At 50.1% G+C, this 27,974-nt stretch overlaps 1 protein-coding gene across 1 annotated transcript; it reads left to right on the top strand.

Moving 5' to 3' along the window:
• Positions 1 to 27,808, top strand: LOC118222579 (ras-GEF domain-containing family member 1C-like). The gene is made up of 14 exons (XM_035408278.1): positions 1 to 722; positions 15,770 to 15,973; positions 16,341 to 16,463; positions 17,107 to 17,244; positions 18,834 to 19,052; positions 20,904 to 20,978; positions 21,800 to 21,898; positions 22,970 to 23,072; positions 23,414 to 23,493; positions 23,712 to 23,807; positions 24,376 to 24,471; positions 25,004 to 25,127; positions 25,299 to 25,371; positions 25,635 to 27,808. The coding sequence occupies exons 2-14, from the start codon at positions 15,776 to 15,778 to the stop codon at positions 25,657 to 25,659; spliced, it is 1,449 nt and encodes a 482-aa protein (XP_035264169.1). The 5' UTR covers positions 1 to 722; positions 15,770 to 15,775; the 3' UTR covers positions 25,660 to 27,808.
• Positions 27,809 to 27,974: the final 166 nt, after the last annotated feature.

Below are 27,974 nucleotides of genomic sequence, written 5' to 3'. Positions count from 1 at the left end.
CACCTGTCTGTAGATGCGAAGCGCGCTGGAAGAGGAAAGGGGCGGAGAGAGAGCTCTGCCGTCGTCCACGAGGGCGGGCGTTCGTTCTCACAGCGCCTAGACACCCAAGTAATGCGAGTTTTGTTTTCATCAGAGTGTATCATCGCGCCTGGAGCACCTGTGATGCTGTTGGATCTGCTGACCCTCTCGTATTCGCGAACACGATCCTTCCCAGGGCTCTCGGTTTTACGGTGGCGCGACTGCGCGTAAAGACCTCGGGATCGGCCACCGCCGGGTGACGGGTTATTTCCCCGTACCTGAGAACTGCTTTGGTATTCCACGTATATTCGAACTGACAGGGACTGCCGTTGGCGAACCGCGGGGAATCGTGCTGGATGGTCTCTTTCGGGATAAAGACAGCCGATGCCCACTCTGACACGAGAACTTCAGCATACGGATCCGGAATTTGCTCCGTGAGGACGTTTTCATAGCCTGAGACGTTCCATTGGATATTCCGTGTTGCAGGCAGGAGCTCCGGTGAGGCATTTACTGCTTGGACGCTTGTGCCTGAATACAGTGCCGGTCCGTGAAACCTCTTGGATATATATATATATATATATATTTTTTTTGCTTTTGGTCTGGTTTGGCCCCCGTTTTTTTGGATTACTGACGCCCATTCTCTTTAAAGAATTGACGGACAAATCATCAGAGGGTACGGCGAGAACTATGTGCGCGTAGAACTGGTGAGTGAAAAGCTCCTACACTATCTCGGTGTCACGTTATGGGGAAGAAAATGACCGATCATCGGGAAATTGCCGATTCTTATACGGCGCGTTTGACCCGGCAGTCTTGCATGTTATATTTTATTTGGTTAAATCTCTCGCGTATGGAGGTGCGCTGTAATTAATATCCATTGCAATGCCATTGTACGTCCGTGTTCTGTTTGCGTTCATATTTTTTTTGATGTAGTCCGATTCATTGGTTGCATACGTCAGAAATGTATACATCAGTGGACATTAACAGTATGGGAAATGGTTTGATCTAATATCGTTTCTTTTTTTTTTTTTTTGGTGTCTATTATAATTAAGGGTTTGTATAAGCATTTCATGCATCTAACCAAGACATGTCACGCGAAACGGGCTCAATTCAGCTCAAGCCTAGGAGCACTTGCAGGTTTTAATACTCGTGGTCTTTGCGAACATGATATTGGACCTCATATGCGTGCGAACTTGCTATGCTTTGGCTGGTAAGTTGATATGGGGACAAATAATCATCCAGTTGGTATAGCCATTTCTCTGTTATTCAAAAGTGAACTCGCTTGTGTCCGCAATTTCGCGTTAGCGTGCACGCAATGAAACTCGATTGTTTGTTGTAATGTACGCTGCCAAAGTTACGTGGCCAACCAATGGGCACTCGGCCACTGTGTTGTTGTCACTCGCTATGTTTAATCGTGCATTTCAGCCCGCCGTCTAAACGGACTGCGTTTTATTAGCCTACTACTACTCCTGAAGTACAAAACAGCTTCCAGTGTGAGTCAACGATGTGGGCTGGGCTGCCAGCCCCGGACAGAAGTATTCCAGGGGAGGGGTGGTGGTGTAGGACTGGAAGGCGGTTTCTCTCTCTCTCTCCTGCGGCGATTTCGTGGTCTTGTTTCGTACTGTTGTTATGCTAAATTGACCAACACCCCTGGCGAACGTTTACTCCAGTGGAGTACAGACGATACTGAGGGTCGATCTGTTTACTCCTACATCTCATTACTGGGGCCGTGCGAGTGTGTGTGTAGTTTGTTTCAGTTCTAAGTGAGCCCAACTGTAAGGTACACGTGTGCTTCGTCGGGCTATGTACGGGTTAATGATTAATACTGACCTGTTGAGGGTCTGAAAGAAAGCGTCACGAACACCCGCTGCCAAGGCCTTCTCACGCGTTACTGTGGGATTATTTTCGTTTGCTTCACCTCCACGGACCCTGGCTGTTAACCTTAAATCTGATACGTTTGTGCGTGCAACCAGTGGCTAGGCAATGAGTCTTGAACGAATTTCTTAGCTGTTGTTTTTTTTTTTTTTTTACTGCTCTTAGTATTTGTAGGAACTGTGATCTGTGACGTTAGTTGTCATATCCGATGTGTGCACACGTGGGATGCCGAAATATGTCAAATTTCTGGGATTTATGGGTCAGACTAGGCTACTTTTCGTTTTTTTTTTTTTTTAAATGTAGGCTATGGAATTGAGAGCGATGCAAATTCAAGGGTCGCTCGGTTCTGAGCAGGAAGCTGAAGCTGGCTCGCGGTATTATCTAGCTAGCCCTCCGGTATCAAGGTCTCATATTGCCCTGCATTCCCCGATATATTTCCCTACAAATGCAGTTACGTCAAAACAGATGTTTTTTTTTTTTTTTAATTTTTTTTACTTTAAATGGTCCATGGTGATGTCATAAACGGGTATAGATAAATGGACGCTGATGTGATGCACGTCATGTGACGTTTTCAAACGCCTTCCTCTCATCTTATCTCTTTAAGGTGTTAGTTCACAAAATGTGCGATTAGAATGTTTTTGACTGAACATTCACATTAATGCTGGTGTCGCAATCGCTGCTAGGATGGAGCAGTGGAGTTCTAGAACACTCACTTAGAATTTTGAAAAAAAAGAGAAACATTCCAAAAAACCTACACTTCAAGGGTCTAACTGGACACTGCGCTACACAGTCTCCATTTGTTTTGTGGCAGGAGTAAGTACTTTTGGGGAAGACTTTTCTGTTTAAGACCCTTCGCCTGGCACAGAATGTCCAAATTTGAGCAGCCACATTCCCAGTCTATGTTTTGTCCCGTCCCACCACAGCTTTAAACCCCCTGAGCTGTGGGGGGTTTGGGAGGGGGGTAGTTTTGATTTCACACCCCACTGTGGAGTTTTGGTGCTGCACCCGCCTCCAGTGAGGCATTGTGATTCATTTATTTTTTAAGCCCCTTTATCACCAGTCTGCACCACATGGCCTGAGGCCATCTCTGCAGTAGCCTACGCCTCCCCCCTTACACACACACAAACACACGTGCACGCACACACACACAAACACACACACTCAGACGCACACACACGTCTAAGGACCCCTAGGTTTCCACAGCATGCATACCCATTGGTTCGAGCTGCAGGAACAGTCTGTCATACATATCTATGCTACTCACTGTGCCAGCAGTGCACCAAGGAACGAGAAGAACACAGAGCCAGAGGTTGGAAACTACCTTGTGGGTGGTGTGTGTGTGTGTAGGTCAGACCATCTCAGATCCTGCAAGATATTAGAGTCAGCCCACACCATTACATTGGGTTATATTACATTCCATGATGTCACGTTCTATTCCATTACATTCCATTCCATTGCATTGTTACATTCCATTCCATTCCATTCAATTGTGTTAACATTCCATCCCGTTCCATTCCATTCGGAGTTAATGGTGAATGGTGCCGGCCTGGCTCAGGCTCCAGTTGCACTCTAGAAAAGAGCTGCAAGCTGACGCTTCCATGGCAACTACCGAGACGAGGCGTTAGACGGGGAGACACGACGGGCACAAATGACCCGTGCGAACAGGTGTGTGACATTACAGGCAGAGCCCTGCGAGATCAAAGCCAAGAGAGGGGCTGTTCCCTCGTCTGGCTGCCAGCTAGCCTGGCCTCTCATTAGCACCTGTACCCGATCCCTACCCGCCACAGAGCTGTCGCCACTGTGGAGAAATGTCCGCAGAAGTTATGCTCCCCACCCCTTAGCGCTCCTGTCTTATTCATTAATTCAGGTGCTCGTGGTATTTTTATGTTGTCCTAGGGTTTGTTTATGGACGTAATCTTTTTATTCAGGATTTGACATTTAGCATTAGCGCTTTGGTGATGTTGCATAATCCAGTCGTTAGTCTGGGAATGCTGTTAGCCAGGATTGGCTCTGTTAGTCATGTAACTCAGCTAGATGGGCTTGCATTTCCTTTACATGGTGAGTCACTCTGGATAAGAACTAAATGAGTGTAATGTAAATTAATGTAGCGTGTATGTTTGTTTCTTTGGAAAAGATGCAGGGTGGGGAGCTGGGGGGGGTTGGGTGTGGGTAAGGGTGTGGGGGTATGAGGCGGGGTGTTTGGAGTGAATTGTGGGAGCGTGTAAATTAGGCTGCCCGCCAAAACCCTCAAAATGGTCCTGGGGTGATGAAAGCACCCCTGTGAATTTGAGCCCCCCCGCTGTTCCTGCCGACAGATTTACAGCACCCCCCTGTGACCCCCCGACCCTTCGACCCCCGCCCAACACCCCCCCCCATCCGTCCTCAGACCCACGCGTTATCTGAGCAGGCTGAAAAGGGGGAGGGGCCAGCCGGCCTTGTTTCCCGCGCTCTGCTCTGAGTGAAAGGAGTCGCGCGTCTCTGTAGCTCCGCCCCCCCGTTACCGCCATCCTCCATTTAATCGCCATTTCATCCCTACTTCACCGTCTCCGCCACGGCTGGCCAGGCGGGCGTGTTTTCGCGATCCTTCAGAGAACCCCTCTCGTTCCTCTGTCCCTTTCTCCCTCGCCCAAATCCTCGCCGATTCTCCTCGGTCGTTCCCCACGCATTTTTTTTTTGTCTGAAGGGAATCAGTCCGGAGTTTCCCCGAAGACCTGTTTGGAACTTTCCCCAGGAGGTTACATGAGGCAGCAGTCCAGGACCGACCCCCCCACCGGTGTGAGGATGTTGTGTGGGCTTTCCCCCCCCCCCCTTATTAAACCTAATCCCGGTCTGTCCCCGGTGACGGATCGAGTGTCCGGACAGGTGGCGGCTCAGCGGGAACACAATCGCGCGTTTGTCTCCCCGCACGCCGCCCGCTTCGCTGATGAAACGCTCGCGGCGCCCCACTTCCTGTGCGGGAAACGTGCCCTGGCGCGGAGCGAGCCAATCCTCCGGCACGCTTTGCCCGCCCCCCCCCCCCCCCCCAACCTCCTGGCATGGAGAGGGGCGCACTCCGGCGGGACGGGGGGCTTTTCCGGTGCCCTGTCCTGTCTGTGCCCCGCCCCCCTCCCTCGCGGGACGCGCTTCCGGCGTTTGCTCCGATGTTTGTTTGTTTTGTTTGCGTTCCTCTCGCCGTTCCGCGCTGCGTGTCAGAGGCGGGACCGCCACGGAGCGCCGCCACGGAATGCTCTTCGGTGTAACCCGAATCCGGCGTGCGGGGGCGGGGGCGGGGGGGCAACACAGTGCCGACACTGACACGCCCGCTGCACACAGACGGGGGGGGGGGGGGGCTGGAGGGGGGGAGCAGACAGCAGACAAAAGAAAGAAACAAGGACTGAGCAGAGGAATGCCCCACACAGACACCCTTTGATACTGGGGGGGGGGGGGACACTGGGGGGGGGGAGGGGGGATCAGGTCAGTCCGGTCTGGCCTATCCCGCTGTCCTCTGCCCTCCATCTCCGGTCTCAGCTGGCTGTTCCCCACCCTGCAGAACTGCAGACGGGGCGCTGGACTGGGGGCCGAGTATTTGGCCGTTAGGGTGAGATTTCGAAAAGGCGCTTCGTCAGCATTTATTCTTTCTCCCAACCCTGCTTTTCCAACGGGTGCTCTTTAAAGTAAAGGGGCTCGTTCAGCGACGTCTAAGCCCAGTAAACGCTATAATCAGTGTCTGAACAGAGGCTGATGCCTTAGTCGTGATTACAGACCTTTCATAATGGGCGATATTAACTGGATTAAAGTAAAAACATATATACACATATGTGCAGCCACACTTCCATTATTACCAATGCTGACTCTCAGACCACACCTTCTATTGCATGGTGAAATTTGCCCCTCTGTGATGTCACAATGCTTTGGGTCGGAATCCGTCAGTAGCTACGGAGACCCGAGGATTCCACTTCCTCTTCTTGTAAGTAAACGCCAATGTCTCTGTGTAGCTATTGGTTTTTGGGGGTTGAATGGGGATATGAACTTTGGGGGTCATTGTCTGAGCCACACGTGCCCGGTCGGGGGAACAGACGTCCGGTGTCCAGGGAACACCTCTGTACGTGTTTGTTTATTTTATGGCCCAGTTCAAAGGTCCCCCCTGGCTGTTCCCTTGGAAACGGCAGGTCAGGGGGTCGTGATCTCCCTGGGCCTGCTGGGAGTGGTTTAAGAGGTGACCTCGCTCTCAAGCCAAGGGGCCGCTGCGAGCCATCTGTTTGATTAACGCAGGGGTGGATGCACAGCCAGTCGAGCGGGGGCAAGCGGGGCCAAAGTGGTCCTCGTCAGACATCTGTCAGTCAGGATCCCCAGCTGGGAAATGTCCACGCGCACCACCCCTTTTCCCCACCTCTATGCATGCTCACATGGCCCTGAGAAGCCTCTGCTTAATCCTCTGATGAGCTGGTTTGGGATGTTTTTTCAAAATTCCAGATTAGTGTTCTAGAACTCTGTTGCTTTCAGTCGCCAGCAGCGATTGTGACATCAGCATCAGAATGTTCAGTTAAGAACATTCTAATCACATCTTTGTGATCTCACATGTTAAAGGGTTAAGGATGAGCGTAGAGATCTGCTCACAGTGGGGTTAACCCCCCTGCCCCCCGTTCCCCCCCACCCTCCCTATACCACAGTGGGAGCCGCATACCGACTCTCTGCTTTCCTCTCTTCATCCCGCCAACCACCTTGGAGGACCCCGGGTCTGTGGGCGTCCGGCGGAACGCCTGAGGACAAAGCCAGGGCTGTGTGTGCCAGCGTATAGCAGAGGCTCCACCAGCGGGGCAAGGAACATAAATAAATAAATAAATAAATATGTAAACCCGCTCTCTCATAAGAGTTTTTATCTTCCATTTTAATGCTGAAGTGCCCCTGCTCTCCTGAGGCCCTGAACCGTGTGGGAGAAGGTTGGAGAGAACGTTCTAGAATGCCAAACACTGCCGTAATATTGGGGTGATTTTGACAGGAGACTTAGTCATTTCAGCCCTCTGTCCTCAATGTGTCTGTGATTGCTGACGGTAACTAAATCTGCTAATGACATTCTGTCATTGGCCACGCTCCTCATGAATATTCATGATGAGGCAGCGAATCAGCCACCGGGAAATGGAACGCACTGGGATACGCTGCAAATGTGCTGACTTTGGAAAATATAATGTTATTTCTGAAAATATGTCAGCAAACATTTGAGAGTGGTAATAACCTGTATATTTACCCAAGTATTGTGAAAGGTTGCGATGTATTTTCTGAGCTTTATAAGTATAATTTACCTGTAATTATACCTGTGCTGGAGCCGTTGCGGAATTCCGTCCCGTTTCTGTGGAAGGTGTAGACCTCAGCTGTGCTGTACTTCCCCCTCGCCCTTGTTTTCCAAACTCGGGCCCCTGAATCGTAATCAGTCCGCTGCCAGCACACTGAGCGTGTGCAGAAACAGGTCTTCCCTGCCTCCAAAAGCGGCAGACTCGGGTTCGAAGACTACAGCGCTCACACACCTAATTGAAGACTGGATTCTATGGGGGGGGGGGGTTAATCTGACCAGGCGGCCCGGAGCTCAGGAGCCGCCGGGCCGCTGGCGTTCACACTCACATTTTACACACTCACATGTCTGTACACTCACTTTGTGCACACTCACATGTCTTTACGCTCACTTTGTGCACGCTCACTTTGTGCACACTCACATGTCTCTACACTCACTTTGTGCACGCTTACACATTTTCACGCTCAGGTTTTGCTCACTCGCATGCTTTCACACTTACGGTACGCTCGCTGCCAAACTGATTCACTCTCCTTTGTTCTCACAGTTACAGTCAAAACTCATTCAGTTGCGCTCCCAATCTCAACCTCAATTGCACACTTACTCTCACACTCAGTTGCACACTTACTCTCACACTCAGTTGCACACTCTGCACCATGTGCTCACTCCACAGTAAACGTGTCGGTGCTTTCGGGGAAAAGGAGGTCTTTATTATGCAGCTGCTAATGATTAGAGTGCGCCCTACAGCTGCACCGTGGGGAAATTAGACACACAGCGCGCCCTTATCCAGCCCAGGGAAACAATTTTGTGTGTATTAATGCATCAGTATCTTTAATGGGCTTTTTCTCAGAAATATACCAGAATTTGTTATTTTATGGACAAATGAAATGATAATTTTATGAGTGGAATAGCGTGGAATGGCGGCTGCATGGACTCTGCCTACTGATGTCTTCTTTCGGAGGACAGCTCTGGCTGAGACAGACGTTTGCTCGGTGCAGAGTCAGAGTCTCACCTCACACACCTGAAGGTGTGTTGAAATAACATTGGGGGGAGGGGGGGGGGGGCGGAGCCTGGGTCTGAGCGAGCCAAACAAAGACGCTCGTTCAGTCAGTCACGCCGCGCTGGATTACTGGCATTCCCCAGAATCACGCAGGCCCCACTTGTTTGTTTGCTTTGCTGTTTGTTTTTTTGTTTTTTTGCTGAACAGGTTGGATTGACTTCCTCATGGGGAGGAGGGGGGTGGTGACGTCAGTGCTTGGTGTGGTGTGCGCACGTGCATGCGTGGGCGGGTGTGTGCATGTATGTGTGTGTGTGTTTGTGTGTGAAGGCCTGAGCATTTTTATGGTTGCTTCTTCCACATAGAGCACATTTAGATCTATTAACGTTTACTGTCCTGTAGGGATGAGTGTATGTGTGTGTGTGTGTGTGTGTGTGTGTGTGGGGGGGGGGGGGGGGGGGGGTCCTGTTAGAACTGGAGCAGGAAGTTCTCCCCAAGGAGCCATTAATGCACTCCCTACCCCCACCTCCCTCCTCCTCCCTTCCTTCCCCCAGCTCCCCACCTCCCTCCCTCCCTCCCCCCATCTCCCCCCCCCCCCTCCTCCCCCAGCCGAGCCTTTACCGGAACCCTTGAAAACGAAGCTCTTTACAGAAAATTACACAAATGGGCTCATCCTGTTTTTTTTTTTTTTTTTCTGAGCATTTTTTTTTGATAAATGAAAAGGAAATGAATTTCATTCACAAATATTACTATTCAAGTGCTCTTTCTCTTCCTTCCTCTCTCCCCACATAAATACACAGGCGCATTATCTTATTAAAAAAAAATATATATATATATGACTGTAATAATACAGGTTGCGTTAATGTGACTGCATCGAGTCCGTTTTAATTATTGCGCTGAACGTGAGCTTCAGAAAGGCTCCAGGTTCAGCCGAACCGTCTCAGTCTTTAGTTTCGCCTCCCTGCGTCATCTTCATCGCGACCTTTAACCTCCCTCGTCCCCCCCCCGACGATCTTCATTCACGCCCCCCCCCCCCCCCCGCCAGAGTGGAGCCCTCGTGAATGAGGTCATCCACAGCCGCGCACGTCCGGACCACGGTGGCCCGCGCTATTAAATAATTAATAAATCGCACGGGCGTCGGCGTAGGCGTAGGCCGCCGTCGTTATGGACGTCAGCCTGCTGGCGGCGAAGCACCGGCTCGTGACTGTGCGAGACGAGGCTCGATTATCGATTTTGTTTTTTTTTTGTTTTTTTTCCCAGGTCGTCTAGTTTTTTTTTTGTTTTTTTTTTTTTAACTCCACCCCGAGTCGTGTTCCAAGTCGTTAAACAAACATAATAAAATGGCGGAAGAAGAGTGTGTGTGTGTGTGTGTGTGTTTTTTCTGAGCTCTTCCATCTTCCAGGATGTCTGCCAAGGAGCCCAGGGTGAGCGATATAAAAATCCATTACCAGAACTGTACGTAGATGTGCCTGCTTTACATGTAATGGCCCCCGTCGTATCGCACTATATTAAATACATAAGTGGAGCAGATGGATTCCCAGTCCTAGCCACTTCCCAGGTCATTTTATGTGGCCTAAATATTTAATATATTTTGGAGATGTCGCAGTATATCACTGTCTCTTGTAAAGATGAAAATATTTTGTAGTCCGTAGTCCATATTGCTCAACCAGCCATGTTGGCAAAAATCGTCTGAGGGGAACGCCTTGGCCCAGGGGTGTTAAACTCCTGTGCTGGAGGTTCTGCAGTGTTTGTGATTTTCATTCAATCAGCAGCCAATTAGGCTTGAGAAGCATGGTGGGCAGCCTCTTTAGCCAATCAGTGACTTAAATTAGACACTTGAGTTCAGGAACACATCAGATACCAGCAGGCACTGCGGGCCTCCACGATTTGAGTTTGAGTGACTACACGCAGTCACACACGCACACAGTCACACACACATGCATGCACACACACAGTCACACGCACACACTCTCTCTCACACACACACACACACACACACACACACACATAATCACATGCTCGCACACACAGTCACACGCATGCACATGCATGCACACACACACTCACACACACACACACACATACACGCACACACATAATCACACACACACACTCATCACAGTCACACAGCTCCTCCCAGTCCTGCACAACCCGGGGGTCCCGTGTGAGTCCCCAGGGTCCGTGTATCGCTAACGCACACGCGCGTGCTGCACGGGTCATGTGGAAAGCACTTTGTAGGACGGTAACAGCTGCCTAATTACCTGTGGGACCGGCAGGCAGGGGGCTGTCGGGTGGGGGGGTTGGCTGTCAGGTGGAGGTGCGGCTCTGCGGTTTAGGGAACCGGGTGAATCGGGGGGGGGGGGGGGGGGGGGGGGAGGGGGGGGGGGGGGGGGGCGGGGTGGGGGGGGGGGGGGGGGGGGGGGGGGGGGGGTGGGGGGGGGGGGGGGGGGGGGGGGGGGGGGGGGGGGTCGCGGCACGGTTTCGGGATGTGGTAATTAACCGAGCGGTGATCCGGCGCTCCGCGCGCTGAACGCCATCCTCGTTCCGTCTGCCCCCTCCCGGAGAGAGGCGTGTTTTTAGGATCGCGCGGACGGGCCGGGCCGGGCCGGGCCGGGCCTCTCTCACCCCCTATGGGACCGCGGTTCCGCTGCGGCTGACCGGCTGAGCGCCTCCCTCCGCTCGGCTACGCCAGCTCGCCGTCTCTTCGAGGGGAGGATGACGATGGAGAGACGGTGTGAAGAGCCGGCCTTCAAATCCGATCGCTGTCACTTCCCCCGTCGCCGCCCCTCCCGCTGCTGGGAGGGGAGATATCGCCACGGTTTCGCCGACGGTGCATTTGTGCTGTTTAACATGCAGAGAGACGGACTCCTCTGGGTTATTTTAAGCAGATCAGCTGGGAGTCGTGTGAGTAAGTGTGTAAATGTGGATTGGGTTGTACTCGGTGGGATGAATCGGGGTCAGGAAAGAGAGCTGTTTTTACATTTAAAACTGCATCCCCCCCCCCCCCCCCCACAGGTTTTGCACTACCACTTCTCCCATGATTTCAGGGGCTCAGGATATACGTGTGTGATTCCTCCCACCACCACCCCCCCCCCCCACCCTGCCCACCCAGTTTTTTGGCCCACCCTCTCTTGAGAGAGGTTATTGGTTAGGTCTCATTTGAGGTAAAAAAAAAAAAAAAACATTGGCTCTACTGGCAGCCCCAGACGGCACTGTTTCATTTGTTATCACACCGCCTACCCCTCGCTGACCTCACCAACTTCCTCTTTAGTGGTCTGACTTCTTTTTTTTTGACACGTACATATGAGCACATGTGAAATGTTTCGAAGACGAAATCACACAGTGCAGGGGAAACCACCAGGGATTTTGGGCCCCGCAAAAACATCTCACATTGGGGCCCACCACCCTGAGAAATATTTTTTGAGATGCCCTTGGAATCGTCCTCACTCCCCCATAACCCCCCAGCCCCCCCCCCCCCCCCCCCTTGGCCCTGGACAGACCCCTGGACACCAGGCTCAGGGGACCCCACAAACATGGATGATGAATGGGGACAGGTATCATCACCTAGAAACCATAGAGGAGCTCCACCAATCACTGTCAAGGTTGTTCTGAAGATGCACAACAACCTCAACAGTGATTGGTGGATACTCTCCTGTTACACTTAGTCCCCTGTTGCAGATCCCTCTTGATAAGACAGTTTTCTAAAGGAACGCAATGTAAGTCATACGCTTCTGAGATCCCTTTATTTCACTGTGATGTATGGCCCGATGAGTATCCACCAATCGCGGTCAGCGTTTCTCGGTTTCTTATCTCAACTATGAGCTCTGTGATTGGTGGAGCTTTCTTTCTTTCCGGTTTCCATGTGAAAAGGTGACAGCAGGATGTCAGCACCTGCATGTCAGCAATGCCAGGAATTCCCGCTCTGCCTGTATAATTATAATAGGCAGAGGTAGATGGTCTGGATTCCTTTCAGAGGCCAACACTTTGCACACTTTCGTCAGCGACCACCAGCACAATGGAGTATCAGTTTGGGTCCTGACCGCTCGTACACAGGAGTGTGGAGCATCTGGGGCACTGCCAACCTGCCCGCATGCGTACGCTTTCCACAGGTAGCTGCCCCATTCCATCAGTCCAGGGGGCGTTCCTGAGAGACGGAGGTGGTTATAAGGGGGGCTCTGTTAACAAACGCATACAACCCAAAAAAAAAATCTTAGCGTGAACGTGCTGAGAATGTATGAAACACAGGAGGGAGGCTTGCGTGCGCACTGAGGGCTCCGGAGACGCGAGGATCGTTTTGATTGGTTGAAACGTTGCGGGTCCGCGGCGCGAGCGCTCTGATTGGATCCTCGTTCGCGGGTAGAGCCGCCGCCGCTGACGTGGGAAAGTGGGTCGCGGGGAAAGCGTTTGAGCCTCGCTGGCTCTTCGGGGAGTAGTGAGGGAGTCTGTCACAGCTCAATTTATGGCATGAAGTTGACATTTCATTCTGTATGTCGCATTTTTTTTTTTTTTACCCTCAGAGGCGTTTTCCGTCAGCTGAATCAGATTTACGCAGAGTGCTAACGGGTTAGCCCTGCTGAGCGGGTGGATGGGTGAACGTCATGAATGGTTATAGACGGTTTAGCCCTGGTGAACGGGTGAATATGATGAATGGCTGTAGATGGTTTAGCCCTGGTGAACGAGTGAATGTGATGAGTGGTTATAGACGGTTTAGCCCTGGTGAATGGGTGAATGTGATGAGTGGTTATAGACGTTTTAGCCCTGGTGAACGGGTGAATGGTTATTGTCCGTGGCGGGTCTGTGGTTAATCTCCTTACGAGAGAACAAGGCCGCAGTTTGTTCAGCTCAATCATTAACCCACACACAGCGAGGGAGTGTGTTAGTGTGGTCTGTGCGTGTTTACCTTGGTATGTGTGTGTGTGTGTGTGTGTGTGTGTGCTTCGGTGGGTGTGTGTGTGTGTGTGTGTGTGTGTGTGTGTGCGTCGGTGGGTGTGTGTGTATGTGTGTAAAGCAAGCTTAATGGACTGCCATTCCCCTCCCCCCTCCCCCATAAAAGAACAACTGGAGGTGGGTGGGTGTGGGTGTGGGTGTGTGTGGGGGGGGGGGGTCTATGAAACTTGAGCGGAAGAACAAAGCGGGTCGGAGCCTCGGGGGGGAAATGCGAGATGCGCGGCGCGTCACGGCGAGCAGCGCCGTCGCGACCTTTGACCTCCCCGTCTCAGCGTGTGCTCGGAGAGAAAGGGCTGGACACGTTCACCTGGCCGGGTCTGTACATCCACCAGACATAACAGTGGCCATCTTACTGCACGCGTGCTCAGGATACCCCGCTCTCCCTGGCCTCTAGTCTACATTACTACTCGACGTTACAATCGCTGAACAGATGCGCCCATCCAAAATGACGCACTTATGCAAAACGACAAATAGAGAACCGAAGCATCAGCACAAACTCCCAAAAAATACCAAAACATCTGGCATCACCGAGACGGCACATTAGTAATCAATAAGTGGAATGCTAGTGATTGCTGATGTTGCCATTGGCACCATTGAGCGGGGGGGGGGGGGGAAGTTCGGGGTTCTTTAGAGGCAGGGCTGGTGGAGTTGGGCTTTACTTTACTTTACCGCAGTTTATTCAGGTGGGGTGCGGGGGTGGGGTTGCAGAGAGGGCGGGCGTGCGCGGTGTTTGCTTTTCGAAACGGCTTCCTTTTGTGTTGCTCAAGGTCCTCTCGCTGTCTGACTGAGCTGTTTACCCCCCTCCCGTTCCACCACAGATGTGTGTTTCCGCATTTTGGGCCCTCCTGTAAACAGTGCTGCGTTATGAGGGCTTTTCTCTGACAAGGTTCAGTTGACAAGAAACTCTTAGATAAAGTTTCTCCGCATGGATTAATCTCCTAGGTTTTTTTTTTTTTGGTCGGGGGTGGGGGGTGGGGGGACTGGAAGCGTGCCCGTTCCGCCCATCAGCTGTTATACACCGAATAACAGACCCACTGTCGAAAAAAAAGAAAAGAAAAAAAAAACGTGGGTAGACACAACAGGGTCATTGGAAGCATGTAGGACTGCCCTCTCCCTGCCTGATCAGAAATACCAGTGTGTGTCAGTGTGTCGGGAGGGGTCCTTCCTTCTCCTGCTGTATCATTTCTGCTCTCTCTGGTGCATGAACATACAGGCCTTGTCCCCTCCACCCCACTACCATGGCATGTTTCATCTTGATGAAATGAAAATATTTGCATGCTCAGAATAAAGCAGGAATTGATGGAACGGTGGGGGGGGGTTTCAAGTATTTAATCTCCATGGCGACAGTGGTCTGACCCGTACCCCTTGATTTCGCCGTGATGTGACAGCTGTTGGAAGGGGGTGGCACTCCCCCCCCTAACCCCCCCCCCCGTTCAAGCCCACCCCCACAGTAGCACCAAGGCTGTGAGCTGCAGAGGCCTGTCTGAGGGCAAATATTGGCTTTCCCAGGGAAACGTCATCGTTGGCCCACAGCAGTCTGAGTCAAGGGCATTGGTCTTCGTCACTTCTTTCGGTGTGAGTGCGGGCCGTTCCATTCTCCCTCGTAACTCCCCGCTTCCGTGAGCGAGACGTCGACAGGTGGGCTCCTGGAAAGAGCCGGCTTTATATAGCGCCTTCCCTCTGAATTGCAGGGCGTGTTTCAGACCTAAGTTCATCTTTTGTGGTTTTAGTTTCCTGTAGCAAGGGAACTTCTTGGTGTGAGTTTCCCCACAAGAAGCATGTTGTTGTGGTGAACACCTGCTTATGGACAGCTTCCGGGCGGCAGTGTAGTATAATGGATAAGGAGCTAGTCTTGTAACCTGGGGACAGTGATGCCGAAGGCAGACTTGTTTGCTTTTGACTACAGACACAACAGTGTTGAGTTTCACTACAGCCTAAAGCGATCGATCACAGATCACATTTCCTGGTTTCACAGTCTCCCCATGTTCTCTCTCTATCCTGACTGTGCTGAATCTCTCACAGGAAAGAATACCCCAGACTCTGTGCTGCCTGTGCTGACTGTGCTGACTGTCTCACAGGGAGGAATACCCCAGACTCTGTGCTGACTGTGCTGACTGTCTCACAGGGAGGAATGCCCCAGACTCTGTGCTGCCTGTGCTGACTGTGCTGTATCTCTCACAGGGAGGAATGCCCCAGACTCTGTGCTGCCTGTGCTGACTGTGCTGTGTCTCTCACAGGGAGGAATGCCCCAGACTCTGTGCTGACTGTGCTGCCTGTGCTGACTGTGCTGTGTCTCTCACAGGGAGGAATGCCCCAGACTCTGTGCTGACTGTGATGTATCTCATAGGGAGGAATGCCCCAGACTCTGTGCTGCCTGTGCTGACTGTGCTGTGTCTCATAGGGAGGAATGCCCCAGACTCTATGCTGCCTGTGCTGACTGTGCTGTATCTCTCACAGGGAGGAATGTCCCAGACTCTGTGCTGCCTGTGCTGACAGTGCTGTATCTCTCACAGGGAGGAATGCCCCAGACTCTGTGCTGCCTGTGCTGACTGTGCTGTATCTCTCACAGGGAGGAATGCCCCAGACTCTGTGCTGCCTGTGCTGACTGTGCTGTGTCTCTCACAGGGAGGAATGCCCCAGACTCTGTGCTGACTGTGATGTATGTCTCACAGGGAGGAATGCCCCAGACTCTGTGCTCCAGCACTATGTTCACTCCCAGTGGCTTTAGCCCCCACCTGGTCCCGAGCGAGGACCCCCAGGGGGAAGGTCCCGGCCCCGGTCCGGGCCCCGAACTTGCCGAGGGGCCCCTGCTGACCTCCGCCTCTCTGGACACCCTCATCCAGCACCTGGTCCCCACCGCTGATTACTACCCCGAGGTGAGCGCCCCCCACTGGTAGAGGTCATTATTGGGGTTTGAAGTCTTTTTTTAAAAATAGGGAAGTAATGTCAGGAGTGGGTCAATGAAAGTAGCAGCTCTTATAGAAATGTAATGCATTGAAAATATATCAGAATGCACACACGCATTATTAAGATATCAGTAAATGTTAGGGCTGTGACTGACTGCTGAGCTAGTGTTAGCAGATTTTAAGCTTGTAACTGACTCTGCTGAGGTTTGTGTCTGTGAGGTTCCTTTGAGATGTTAGGTCCGTATCGGACCCTGCTGAGGTTTGTGTCTGTGAGGTGCTGTTGTAGTGCTAGCAGATGTAGGGGCTCGTGTCTGACTGTGTCCTCCGCTCTCCGCAGAAAGCCTACGTCTTCACCTTCCTGCTCAGCTCCCGGCTCTTCATAGCTCCACCTGAGCTCCTGTCTCGGGTCTGCCAGCTGTGCATCAAACAGCAGCAACTGGACCAGATACCCCTGGACATGGTGTGTGTGCGTCTGTCTGTCTGTCTGTCTGTCTGGACATGTTCTGTGTCTGTCTGTCTGTTTGTCTGTATTCATACCAGTCTGTCTGTCCATGAGTCTGTGTCTATGTCTGTCTGTCTGTCAGTCTGTCTGTCTGTCTGGACTTGGTCTGTGTCTATCTGTTTGTCTGTCTGTGTTCATACCAGTCTACCTGTCTGTCTGTCTGTCTGTATTCATACCAGTCTGTCTATCAATGACTCTGTCTTCATGTCTGCTGTCTGTTTGTCCATGAGTCTGTGTCCATATCTGTCTGTCTGTCCATAAGTCTGTATTCATGTCTGTCTGTCTGTGACCATATCTGTCTGTCTGTTTGTCAATGTTTTTATATCTGTCTGTTATTCTGTCTGTCTGAGTCACCGTCTGTCTCTCATTCTCTCTGTATCTGCTAATGTATCTGTCTGCCTGCCTGTCTGTCTGTCTGTCTGTCTGTCTGTCTGTCTGTCTGCCTGCCTGTCTGTCTGTCTGTCTGTCTGCCTGTCTGTCTGTCTGTCTGTCTGCCTGCCTGTCTGCCTGTCTGTCTGTCTGTCTGTCTGCCTGCCTCTGTCCACCTGATGATGAGTCTGCCTGTTCGTTATTCCATGAGCGTCTTTCCCGCTGTTCCCAGGCCAAGGTGCGGAAGTTCGGGCCGAAGATCCTCCAGCTGCTGACGGAGTGGACGGAGACGTTCCCCTCCGACTTCCGGGAGGAACAGATGGTGGGACACCTGAAGGACATCATACACAGGATAGCGCCGTGTGACGAGGTCAGGGGTCACCTGAGGCCATGCAGGGGGTTCTGGGTATATTTAAGGGCAGCAGGCATCCAATCAAGACTCCTTCCTGTTCCATCTGTAACGATGGCAACAACAACAACAATAATAATAATAATAATAATAATAATAATAATAATAAAAATAATAATAATAATTAATTAGAAGAACACGAACAAGAAGAATTCATCTTATTTATATAGAACCTTTTTATATCCCAAGGGCACTATACAAAATTAATGGAAACAAGCTGTCAAAAATACCTGAAAGAAGACAGGATAGATATGTGGTCCGGTGGTAAAGGAGGTATATATGTATGTTCTCTGAGCGGTAGAGCAGTCAGGGGAAAGTTGGGTGTGGGTGTGAGTAGAGTGAGAGTATAGCTGTAATAAATGAAAGAGTAGGTGTAGGATATGAGTTGAGTCAGAGCTTGCGAATAGATGCATTTATAGAGGAAGTGGAGGGTGTGTGCGTGTGTGTGTGTTGATGTGCGTATGCATGTGTGTGTGTGTTAGTGTGTGTCTGTGTCTGTGTGTGTGTGTGTTAATGTGTGTATGCGTGTGTATGTGTGTGTGTATATGTGTAGGCATGTGTGTGTGTAAGTGTGTATGTGTGTGTGTGTGTGTGTGTGTGTCTGTGTATGAGTGTGTGTGTGTGTGTTAATGTGTGTATGCATGTGTGTGTGTGTGTGTGTATATGTGTAGGTGTGTGTGTGTAAGTGTGTGTGTATATGTGTGTGTGTGTGTGTGCGTGTGTGTGTGTGTGCGTGCGTGCGTGCGTGTGTGCGTGTGTGCGTGCGTGCGTATGTGCGTGTGTGCGTGCGTGCGTGCGTGTGTGTGTGTGTGTAAACTTGTGGGCGCTGTGAGCGCTGCAGGGTGATGAATGTGTTGCTATTCGCGGCCGAGCTCCCGCCCACTCAGGAAGTGCCGGCGGTAATTTATGACTGGCTCTGGGTGATTTAGCAAGAGGCCCGTCGCCCACGGCGATTAAGCTGAGGTCTCCGCTGCTGTAGGATCGAAGAGCGGGGGGATCCTTTCCATTACAGTACAGCACATTACAGCACATTACAGTACATTACAGTACATTACAGTACATTTCGTTAGATTACAGAGCACTACTTTACGTTCCATTACATTGCATACCTTCAGCAGATGACTGGATATGCAAGAGATTACCATTGAATCCTCTGTTGTTGTGTGAACAGCGGTGTCAGACCTGGCTGACAACATTCCCAGACCAGGGAGTGTACATGCAGCATCACTAAACACATCACTAATATCTGGGCAAACCTTGAACCGCAGCGCAAACAACACAGTACGGTCACATCCATAGAAAACTTGCTGACCGTTTCTGACACATTGATTAGAGTCTATCCTAGAGAGCTGTAGGGTCTGCTGGTTTTTGTTTTTGTCTGAGGATCGGAGACGGGTTTAGCGGTAAGAAAGCAGGTGTAACGCGTAACCGATTAACTTATCGGCGGAAACCAGCATTCGCCTCGGCTCTCCAGGGACCAGGGCTACAGAAACTGCCGTACGACCGCGACGTCGTCGGCGCTGACGGCGGTGTTTTTCCCGATCGCCCAGGCGTACTGGAAGACCATGAACCAGATCCTGCAGAACCTCAGCCAGAAGCTGGCCGCCATGAGCCAGAGCGAGGAGGGCCTGGTGAAGTTCAACGTCTCCTCCTCCGCCTCGGACAAGATGGTGGCCTACAAGACCAAGCCCTCGCCCATCCAGAAGGACGTCCTCAGCATCTGCAGCGACCCCTACACCCTCGCCCAGCAGCTCACTCACGTGGAACTGGTGAGAGAGGCATTTTGAATTTTGTAAACTTTATCGAACCGCCTTCATTGTCCTTTTAAGCTGGCACAAAAATAACAGGAATGTCATATGTGGCTTCATATAGAGGGCCTCTGTGTGAGCACTGCCAGGAGGAAGGGTTGGGGTGGTGTGTGGCAATATATCAACACGTTCAGGTATTTGGACCATTAGTCCACGTGTAATGTGATGTAATATAATTAGTACACAAAAGCTACACTCATTATCTTGGCAAGTACACTGAGCCTCTTTTAGAGATTATATGAAGGAGAGGGAGTGAAAGCAACAGAGAGAGAGAGACTTTTTACTTTTGACGTTCCTTTATTAAACACAGCAAATTCTGCCCCATCACAATAAAAAACTGACAGTTTCTAATAAATATATCATCTTAACTCCCACCAGTCCCCCCCCCCCCCCCCCCCCCCCACAAATGAAGAACTACAAAGAAATACAAATAATAATAAAACCAAACATAAACCCTGTCAAACCAGAAACCAAAACACCCTCAGATTAGCCCAGACCTGAGAGAGGGAGATATTTTTATTTATAAAACCCCCTTTATTGGGACATCCTTCAAAAACAGAAATTACCGAACCACAAAAAAACCAACCAAAGATAAGAAAAAACCCCAAACAACCCACACAGACACACAGAGGCGGAGAGATACAGAGAGATAGCAACCACACAGACACACAGAGGCGGAGAGATACAGAGAGATAGAGAGATAGAGAGAAAGAGAGAGAGAGAGGATGACATATGGGGAGTGACATGAGGCTATGAGAGAGAGAGAGAGTGAGAGAGAATGATAGAACAAGACATACATGCTACTTTGGGGTTAAAGACGCTTACAGAAAGAGAGAGAGAAAGTAAAAAAGAGAGGAGATGAAATGAGGGGATGTCATGTAAGGATTCAAAGAAGGTCAGACAGAGAGAAAGAAAGAGGGAGAGGAAGAGAGTTTTAATTCCTGACCATGAGGCCGGTCCCCATGGAGTTCCCTGCTGTAAACTTAATCAGGAGAACGAGACGGCTTCAGAATGGAGTAAATTTCCCAGAATTCCAAACAGGCCAGGGGATACCCATCGCTTCTGCTCTGTCTCATTGGGCTTATTTACAAACTCTTATTAGGGTTTTATTACCTGCTCTGTTAGCTTTACCCTGTGGCAGAACAGAGACGTGACAGTTGCAGGTATTATTAGGGGGATGATCAGAGCACATCAGAAGCTCTCTTTTTCTCTCTCCCACTCTCTCTCTCACACACACAGACGCACTCTCTCTCTCCCTCTCTCTCACATTCTCTCTCTCCCACACACACACACCCCTCTCTTTCTTTCTCTCTCTGTCTCTCCTCACCAGTCTGAGGAGTGAGTGTTGCTGTCTCCATGCCAATCCACTTCCACCCAGCAGTCACCTTTTATGCCTGAGGCCACAAGTGTATCAATGTAATCCCCTCTGAATGTGAGACCTGACTCTTTAACACATAGAGAGTTCACACTATTATGTCTACAGAACACCGCCTCTTAGGCACACTTCCTGATAGGTACACTTCCTGTTAAGCACACTTCCTGTTAGGTACACTTCCTGTTAAGCACACTTCCTGTAAGGCACACTTCCTGTTGGATACACTTCCTGTTTGGCAGTGATATGGGGGAGATACGGCAACTGTACTGTATGGCAGACAACAAGACTTTGGGAGTACTATGCCTGTGAATGTCTGTGTGTGTGTGTGTTGTGTAATGGTGCATATTTGTGTGTGGTTGATAGGAAATAGGAAATGTTTTTTCTTTGATTATCTTTATGTCTGAATATGATCAGCAGCTGTGTGTTTTCATTTCCAGGAGCGTTTGAGTCACATTGGCCCAGAGGAGTTCGTCCAGGCCTTCGCCCAGAAAGATCCACTGGACAGCTCACAGGTACATTACACAGAAAACGCACAGAGAGAGACAATCCTCTGGTCTGAACCGAAGCTTCAGTAAAACATAGATGGGATGGGAAGTGAGCGGTGGGGTGGAGTATCTTGTCCATGGCATGACCATCTTTGAGGTACCCCCTTCTCTGTGGGCTGTGTTTGATGACAGAGCAGAACTTTAAGATCTCAAGTCCAGTTTGAGTTTAACGTCTCTCAGGGTTCAGTGAGAGTCTCGGAAGAAGAAACGTTTCCGTGGCCCGTCTCCATCGTTCCCTCCGGAACGTTCTTTGGCAGGTGTGAAATAGGTTGAAAGCTCCCGTTTTGCCCGACAGGGAAACCCTTGCGCTAGAAAGGGGGTTACTATGGAGACGCAGAAGAGCCGTTTGGAACCCCTTTCTTTCCTGAGAGGGTCAGGAGGGCGTTACGGAGCCCGGCTGAGCCGAGCGGTTTGGAGAGGCTCAGGAGGCTCAGGGTGGGAGGAAACCCTCCAGACTCAAACGCTCGCCGCTCTGTAATTAGAGCCCCTGGTTGAGCCCCACGCCGGCGCGTCGGTGGCTGCCGGGCCTGTCTGGAGATGCCCCCGCCGTCTCAGCCAAAGCCCGTAATGGGGCTGCCGGCACCGCGCCTTCCCAGAATGCTTTGCTGCTCCGCCACTTTTACTGCCTTTGCCTTAATCTGGGGCTCACTGTGAATTTGGATACAACCAGGCAGGAGGTGCTGAGATCCTATAGCAGTTAAAGTTTAACCAGTGTGAGTCTGTGTGTGTGTCTGTGTGCGTGTGTGTGTGTGTGTGTTTTGCGTGTCTGTGTGTGTGTGTGTTTCCAGCCCTGCTTCAGTGACCAGAAGAAGAAAACTAGCAATCTCGAGGCCTACGTCAAGTGGTTTAACAGGCTGTGTTACCTGGTTGCCACGGAGATCTGCATGGTAGGTGATCAGTGGGGGGAGGGGGGGTGACTGGTAGCCTTACATCTCTTAGGATTGATTTTCTTATGCCTCCCGCCCCCACTGCATGTTTCTCCCAGTCCGGTGTATCTAACCGTGTTCGCCAGCCAGGCTCATTACTGCAGCTTCTGGCTGTTTAATTTCCGTTCGTTTGAATGTTAATAAGGTTCTCAATGGGTGGATGATTCATGTTCAGAAGGTTAAGTTTGAATTTTTCCAAGGCCCCACCCCCCCGACCCCCCACCCCCCCATCCCTCCACCACCACCACCTCCATAAATTAAACAGCCGCAAAGATAAATATGCAGCCCCTTTGCATACATCTATTTAGTAAATGCGAATTAAATAAGGGCATATAAACCCATCCCCCTAGATGGTAATGATTGTAATAATAGCAATAGTCCTTTTGTGCCCCCTGGTGGCCATTGTAGCTCACCCTGTTTATTCCCAGATGAGTACTGGTTCCAGTGAAGTGGCTCGTATCTGATTAGTGCAAAGACACGTCATGGTGCAGCTATGCCGCTGTGCTTAGTCACAGCCGGTGGCTTTGTGGACTTTGCTTTTGTTAGCCCGATGCTATTCAGCGTTCTCACTGGTGCGTGTCATTTTGACGGACAGGTCGGAACAGGAGTGATGAAATGCCTTGTTTACCTGGGCTTGGAGTCCCGCTGTCTTCAGTCTGATGCAAATCACAGTCTCGCATCTCTGCGTCTTGCACGGCCTTCCAGTGTGCAATTACGTGTACAATTATGAGTAATGTTCGGAACGTTACTGAGAGAAATTGTTCAGAACTAATTGTTCATAATTATGCATTATTTGGACAGCACAAAGAACAGCTGGGGGTATGCTTACGATTGAAATGGTTGTACAATCTAGCCTAGAAAAACAGAGAAACAACTTCAAAAATATATGCCAGGTTCACTTCTGAAATGATCGGAAATAGAAACAATTTGGGTTTTTTAACGAGTGATGAGTAATTTTCTGCATCGTGCTCTCAGTGCAGACCCCGGCTGTGTGGGCTCCTTCTGACACTGTCTCTGTTTTCTCTCCTTCAGCCGGCGAAGAAGAAACAGCGCGCCCTGGTGATCGAGTTCTTCATCGACGTGGCGCGAGAGTGCTTCAACATCGGCAACTTCAACTCCCTCATGGCCATCATCTGTGAGTGCTGTACTCGCTTTCTATACCAGGCATTGTGTACACACACATACAGATATGTACACACACACACACAGAGGTACATACACACACACACACACACACAGATACACCCCCCCCCACACACACACACACACACAGATACACCCCCCCCACACACACACACACAGAAAGAGAGAGGTACACACACACACACACAGATACACCACCCCCCCCCCCCCCCCCACACACACACACGCACAGAGGTACACACACACACACACAGAAGCACACACACAGTTAGGGCCTTTCAGCAGTGACCGCACACGCGGCCCTCTCTAATTTCCCATCATGCCTCTCTCCAGCTGGAATGAACATGAGTCCAGTTTCCCGTCTGAAGAAGACTTGGGGCAAAGTGAAGACGGCCAAGTTCTTCATCCTGGAGGTGAGGTCCGCCTCCTGAGTGTGTTCTTACATTACGAATACATATGAATGAATGAATGAATGAATGAATGTAGAAAGGAAAGGTGGGTGTATGGATGAGTTCAGTGGTCACATCAGTAGCATGAACTGAGATAGTCCTCAGCTGAGTGGGGTGCTCTGAGGTAGATTATATCTATTAGGTTCCTGGCATTTGATCCGGAAATAATCTTCCTCACGCAGCATCAGATGGACCCGACCGGAAACTTCTACAACTACCGGACCGCGCTGAGGGGCGCCGCCCACCGGTCCCAGACCGCCCATAGCAACAGGGAGAAGGTGGGTCCAGCGACCAATCGGATTCCAGTGAGGGCGCCTATGAGCGACCAATCAGAGTGTCTGCTCAATGGCATTACCGTGGTTGGGCAGATTCCTGGGAACACAAGCGCATTCATTTACATGAGTAATGCTGCTGGACCTGACTGACCACATTCCCAGAATAGTGTGAGTGTACGTGCAGCATCACTAAAACACTCAACACAGCTGAACTTTGCTAGCCTAGTGCCATAACACAGATCTCAAATACATACAGGTGACATGCAAATAAAATACTTTAAAAAAATAAAACCATATAGACAATACCCTAAGGAACCATAGAGATACTGTACCATAAGTGATACCATATAAATAAATGGGGTATACCATAGAAATAAGACATGCCTTAGATAGATGGGAGATACCATAGAGATAACAGATATTTAAAAAATTAAATAATTATGTAAGACAGGAGTGCTGGAGGAGCTTGCATCAGAAGATGGATGATGACTTCTGACAGGTAGTGACGTCACTGGCACGGCTGGATTTTTCTGTCCGCAGTGCTGACCTCTCTTTCTTTCCCTTCTTCCAGATCGTCATTCCGTTCTTCAGCCTGCTGATCAAGGACATCTACTTCCTGAACGAGGGCTGCGCCAATCGGCTGCCCAACGGGCACGTGAACTTCGAGGTGAGGCCGCGTGGGCGTTCCCTGCCCCTGCAGCTCAGGGGTCGAAGGCTGGGGTGTCCCGATCAAAAAAGATGAATTGAGTCCTGCTGCTCGTCTCTTGTTGCTAGAATTTAAAGGAAAGGTGGAATTCCATTAACTCTAGAAAAGAGTAGGTTTTTCGGAATGTTTTTCCAAAATTCCAAGTCAGTGTTCTAGAACTCCACTATTTTCAGTCACCAGGAGTGATTGTGACTTCACCATTAGAATGTTCAGTTGAGAAGGGTTTATGCACTTCAAAAGTGTCAAGTGCTTTCACCGGTGGAAAAATAATTAGTCGGCATTCTCTGTGGTCCCATGAATGTTTACTATTGAGTGTGTGTTGGAGGAAGCGGGAGTGATCCTTAAAGTGCACTTAAAAGTGTTCCTATATTTGGTTTTTCACACACACCCACACCCACACCGACACACACCCTCCCATGGCTGCGGGACAGGCCCATATGATGTCACTCAGGATGACTCACCGAGGGGCTTTTTATTTTGGGTCTCCTTTCAGAAATTTGTGGAGCTGGCTCGGCAGGTGGGGGAGTTCATGGCCTGGAAGCAGGTGGAGTGTCCGTTTGAGGAAGAGCGGAACATCCTGCATTACCTGCACTCCGCCCCCATCTTCACTGAGGACGGTGAGTCCCACGGCCTCCTCCAGCGGCCTTCGAACCCGGCACAGCGCAAGAGAGGTGTCTCATCCAGCACCTCAAAGGCCCGCGCTCTCAATAAATATCCCTTTCTTTCTCCCTCTCTCCTTCTCCCTCTCTTCCTCTCTCTCCCTCTCTCTCTCTCTCTCTCTTTTCCAGGTCTGTACCTGGCTTCGTATGAAAGCGAGAGCCCAGAGAACCAGGTGGAGAAGGACAGGTGGAAAGCTCTCAGGTAGAAGGCGCCATTTTTAGCACACAAACACTTCTCAATGTCAGTCAATTCAGGAAAATGAACTGAAACACAGAGAATTAATTGCAAAAAATGCCCTAATACATAAATATTCCATAAGGTCTTTTTTTCCAGTTGGATTATTCCGATGTCACTTAATGAATGTTCTGAATTGGCTGAACTGAAATGGAATTTAAGCCCAGGGCTGTGTCTGTGAGGCTGTTTCGGGTAACCGGTAGTAACCGCCCTCTGCCTCTCTTTTCCAGAACCTCCATCCTGGGGAAGACATGAGGCCGGATGTTCACCCGCCAATCACCTCAGCAGCAGGGCGTGTTCTTTGCACTAAAACAAGACTGTGAAAGAGCCTAGCTGGTACTTAGGTATTTATACTGCGATTTTTAAATAGGGAAAGGTGAACAGGATTCATCTGGTTTCGTGACAGGAGCATGAAAAACTGTACAGTGAAGACACCGGGGGGAACTCGTCAAAACTGGGAGTGTTACCGTCACTTTGTTCCCTTGGTTTGACACTCAAGACCCGGAGCTGAAGAACCTGTCTTGTTTATATGTAGATAGTGAGAGAGAAAGAGAGAATATAAATATGTGTACAGTAGTGTGTGGGAGGCAGAGATGGCCTCTGGTTATTGTGTATTTATTGTTGTTTGTGTTAACCACCCTTACAGAGTGAGGATTTTAAACTACACGAGAGACAAACTGGTGCTTTTGCTTTTTCATAATTTAAGTTGTTTTTTTTTTCCATTCTGTGCGCTGTGGTCTTGTGTTAGTTTTGATATTGTAACATAAATGCTGTTGTGACTCTGTTGTGAAGGCTAATAGTGGGCCCGGTGAGCCCTTGGGGAAATGTGGGCCCTTCTATTGGCCCTTGGGCTGATTTGGTCCCCTTCTATTGGCCCTGGGGTGGATTTGGTCCCCTTCTATTGGCCCTTGGGTGGATTTGGTCCCCTTCTATTGGCCCTGGGGTGGATTTGGTCCCCTTCTATTGGCCCTTGGGTGGATTTGGTCCCCTTCTATTGGCCCTGGGGTGGATTTGGTCCCCTTCTATTGGCTCTTGGGCTGGTTTGATCCCCTTCAATTGGTCCCTGGGCTGATTTGGTCTCTTCTAAAATGCACCTATTGGAAGTTGCTGTAGTTGCTGATTACACTGGAGATCTGGGGATGAGGTAAGAGAGAGAGAGAGGGAGAGAGAGAGAGAGAGGGGGGGGAAGGAGGGTGGAGGAAGAAGGAAAGAGAAAAAGGTAAAGAGAGAGAGAGAGGGAGAGGGTGGGGGGAGAGAGGGAAAGGGAAAGAGATAGAAAGGGAAAGAGAGATGGAGCTGGGTCCTCCATAAAAGTCTTCCTCTTATCCCGCCATGGTCAACTTCCTGTCTGCCCTCACAGCTTCCTCTCTCTCCAGCAGACCCTTTGAGCTTGCTTCTGAGAAGGCTGTCAGTGATTAGTCTTGAGTGGAGAGAGGGGGTCTTTGTCAGGAAGCTCCTTCTCACAATAGCTGCCCAGACAACCTTGTCAGCACAAACAGCGGTGTCTCTGAAGAAATAAAATCCAGTGTATCATATTTACAACAGAGGAAAAAAAAATTTTTTTTTACCCACTTACCGTTCCATCCCTTAGTTCTTGTCTGTGTTTTGACTCATTCTCTTCTGTGGGCGTGTCAGTATTTCTTCATTCTCCTCACTCTTTCTGTACAAAGCAACGAACAATCAGTTAATTAAGGGAGCCTGTGCAGAGGAGAGGAGAGGAGGGAGGGAGGGAGGGAGAGAGGGAGAGAGAGAGAGAGAGAGAGAGAGAGAGAGAGAAAAAGAATGATCTCTCCCAGGATTTATCAGCACTTCCTGTTCCACAGGAAGTTCATTGTCGACTGATATTCAGTTGTCAGAAATTTCTTTTCGAGAATTCTGTAATGACAGATGTATCTTTGTTTGTTTTGTTTGAAAGGTTTTATTCTTCGTATGGGATGCTCAGACAGTGTTTTTAAAAATGGCATTGTGCTTTCCATATCACAACACTCAAGGCTTTAGGGTCTTAGACATACGAAACTAAATTGTACCGTGCTAATGTATTTCTTCATATTTATATAAATATATATATAGGTAGATGTGGATGGCCTACATGTTAGGCATTCTCGTCTGAATTTTGACCATATGAAGCTAAGGGGAAAACGTTGCTGTGACCATCACTGGACCTGATGATCAGGTGGTCTTCTTTCCGAAGTCAAACAGAGTTATTTTTAACACACATAGTCTGTTCCTTTGTGCTGGGCATAACCTAATTTATGAGTTACTGTTGTCGTTGGATACGGCCAACGAGCTCCATCTCACTTGAAATCTCTTGTTGATGTTGATAATGATGATGTTGTTGTGTGGGGTGGCCAGCTGTACTTTGCTGGTTTAAGGTTATAGTGGGTCGGGTGGGGTGGGGAGGGGGGGCAGTGGGGGATGGGTGGTAGGGACGTTCTGTTCTGGGGGTGGGGTACTATGTATTTATTTAAAATCTTTAGTTTTTAATGGTATCCTGCTTAATATGGTTGGTGTTTGAGTGGTGTGGCGCCTTCATACCTGTGTGAACTTTACCCCGATGCCCTTGTTCTCTC

The sequence above is a fragment of the Anguilla anguilla genome, chromosome 3 (genome assembly GCF_013347855.1).
Source record: "Anguilla anguilla isolate fAngAng1 chromosome 3, fAngAng1.pri, whole genome shotgun sequence".
NCBI lineage: Eukaryota > Metazoa > Chordata > Actinopteri > Anguilliformes > Anguillidae > Anguilla > Anguilla anguilla.
The sequence above is the reverse complement of the archived record's forward strand: the minus strand, read 5'-3'. Positions and strand labels throughout refer to the sequence as shown.

Coding starts and splice junctions, on each gene's coding strand:
- LOC118222579 (XM_035408278.1), top strand. CDS start 15,776: ATGCCCCAGACTCTGTGCTCCAGCACTATGTTCACTCCCAGTGGCTTT. Junction 15,974..16,340: donor CCGCTGATTACTACCCCGAG/GTGAGCGCCCCC, acceptor CGCTCTCCGCAG/AAAGCCTACGTCTTCACCTT. Junction 23,073..23,413: donor CTCCCTCATGGCCATCATCT/GTGAGTGCTGTA, acceptor GCCTCTCTCCAG/CTGGAATGAACATGAGTCCA.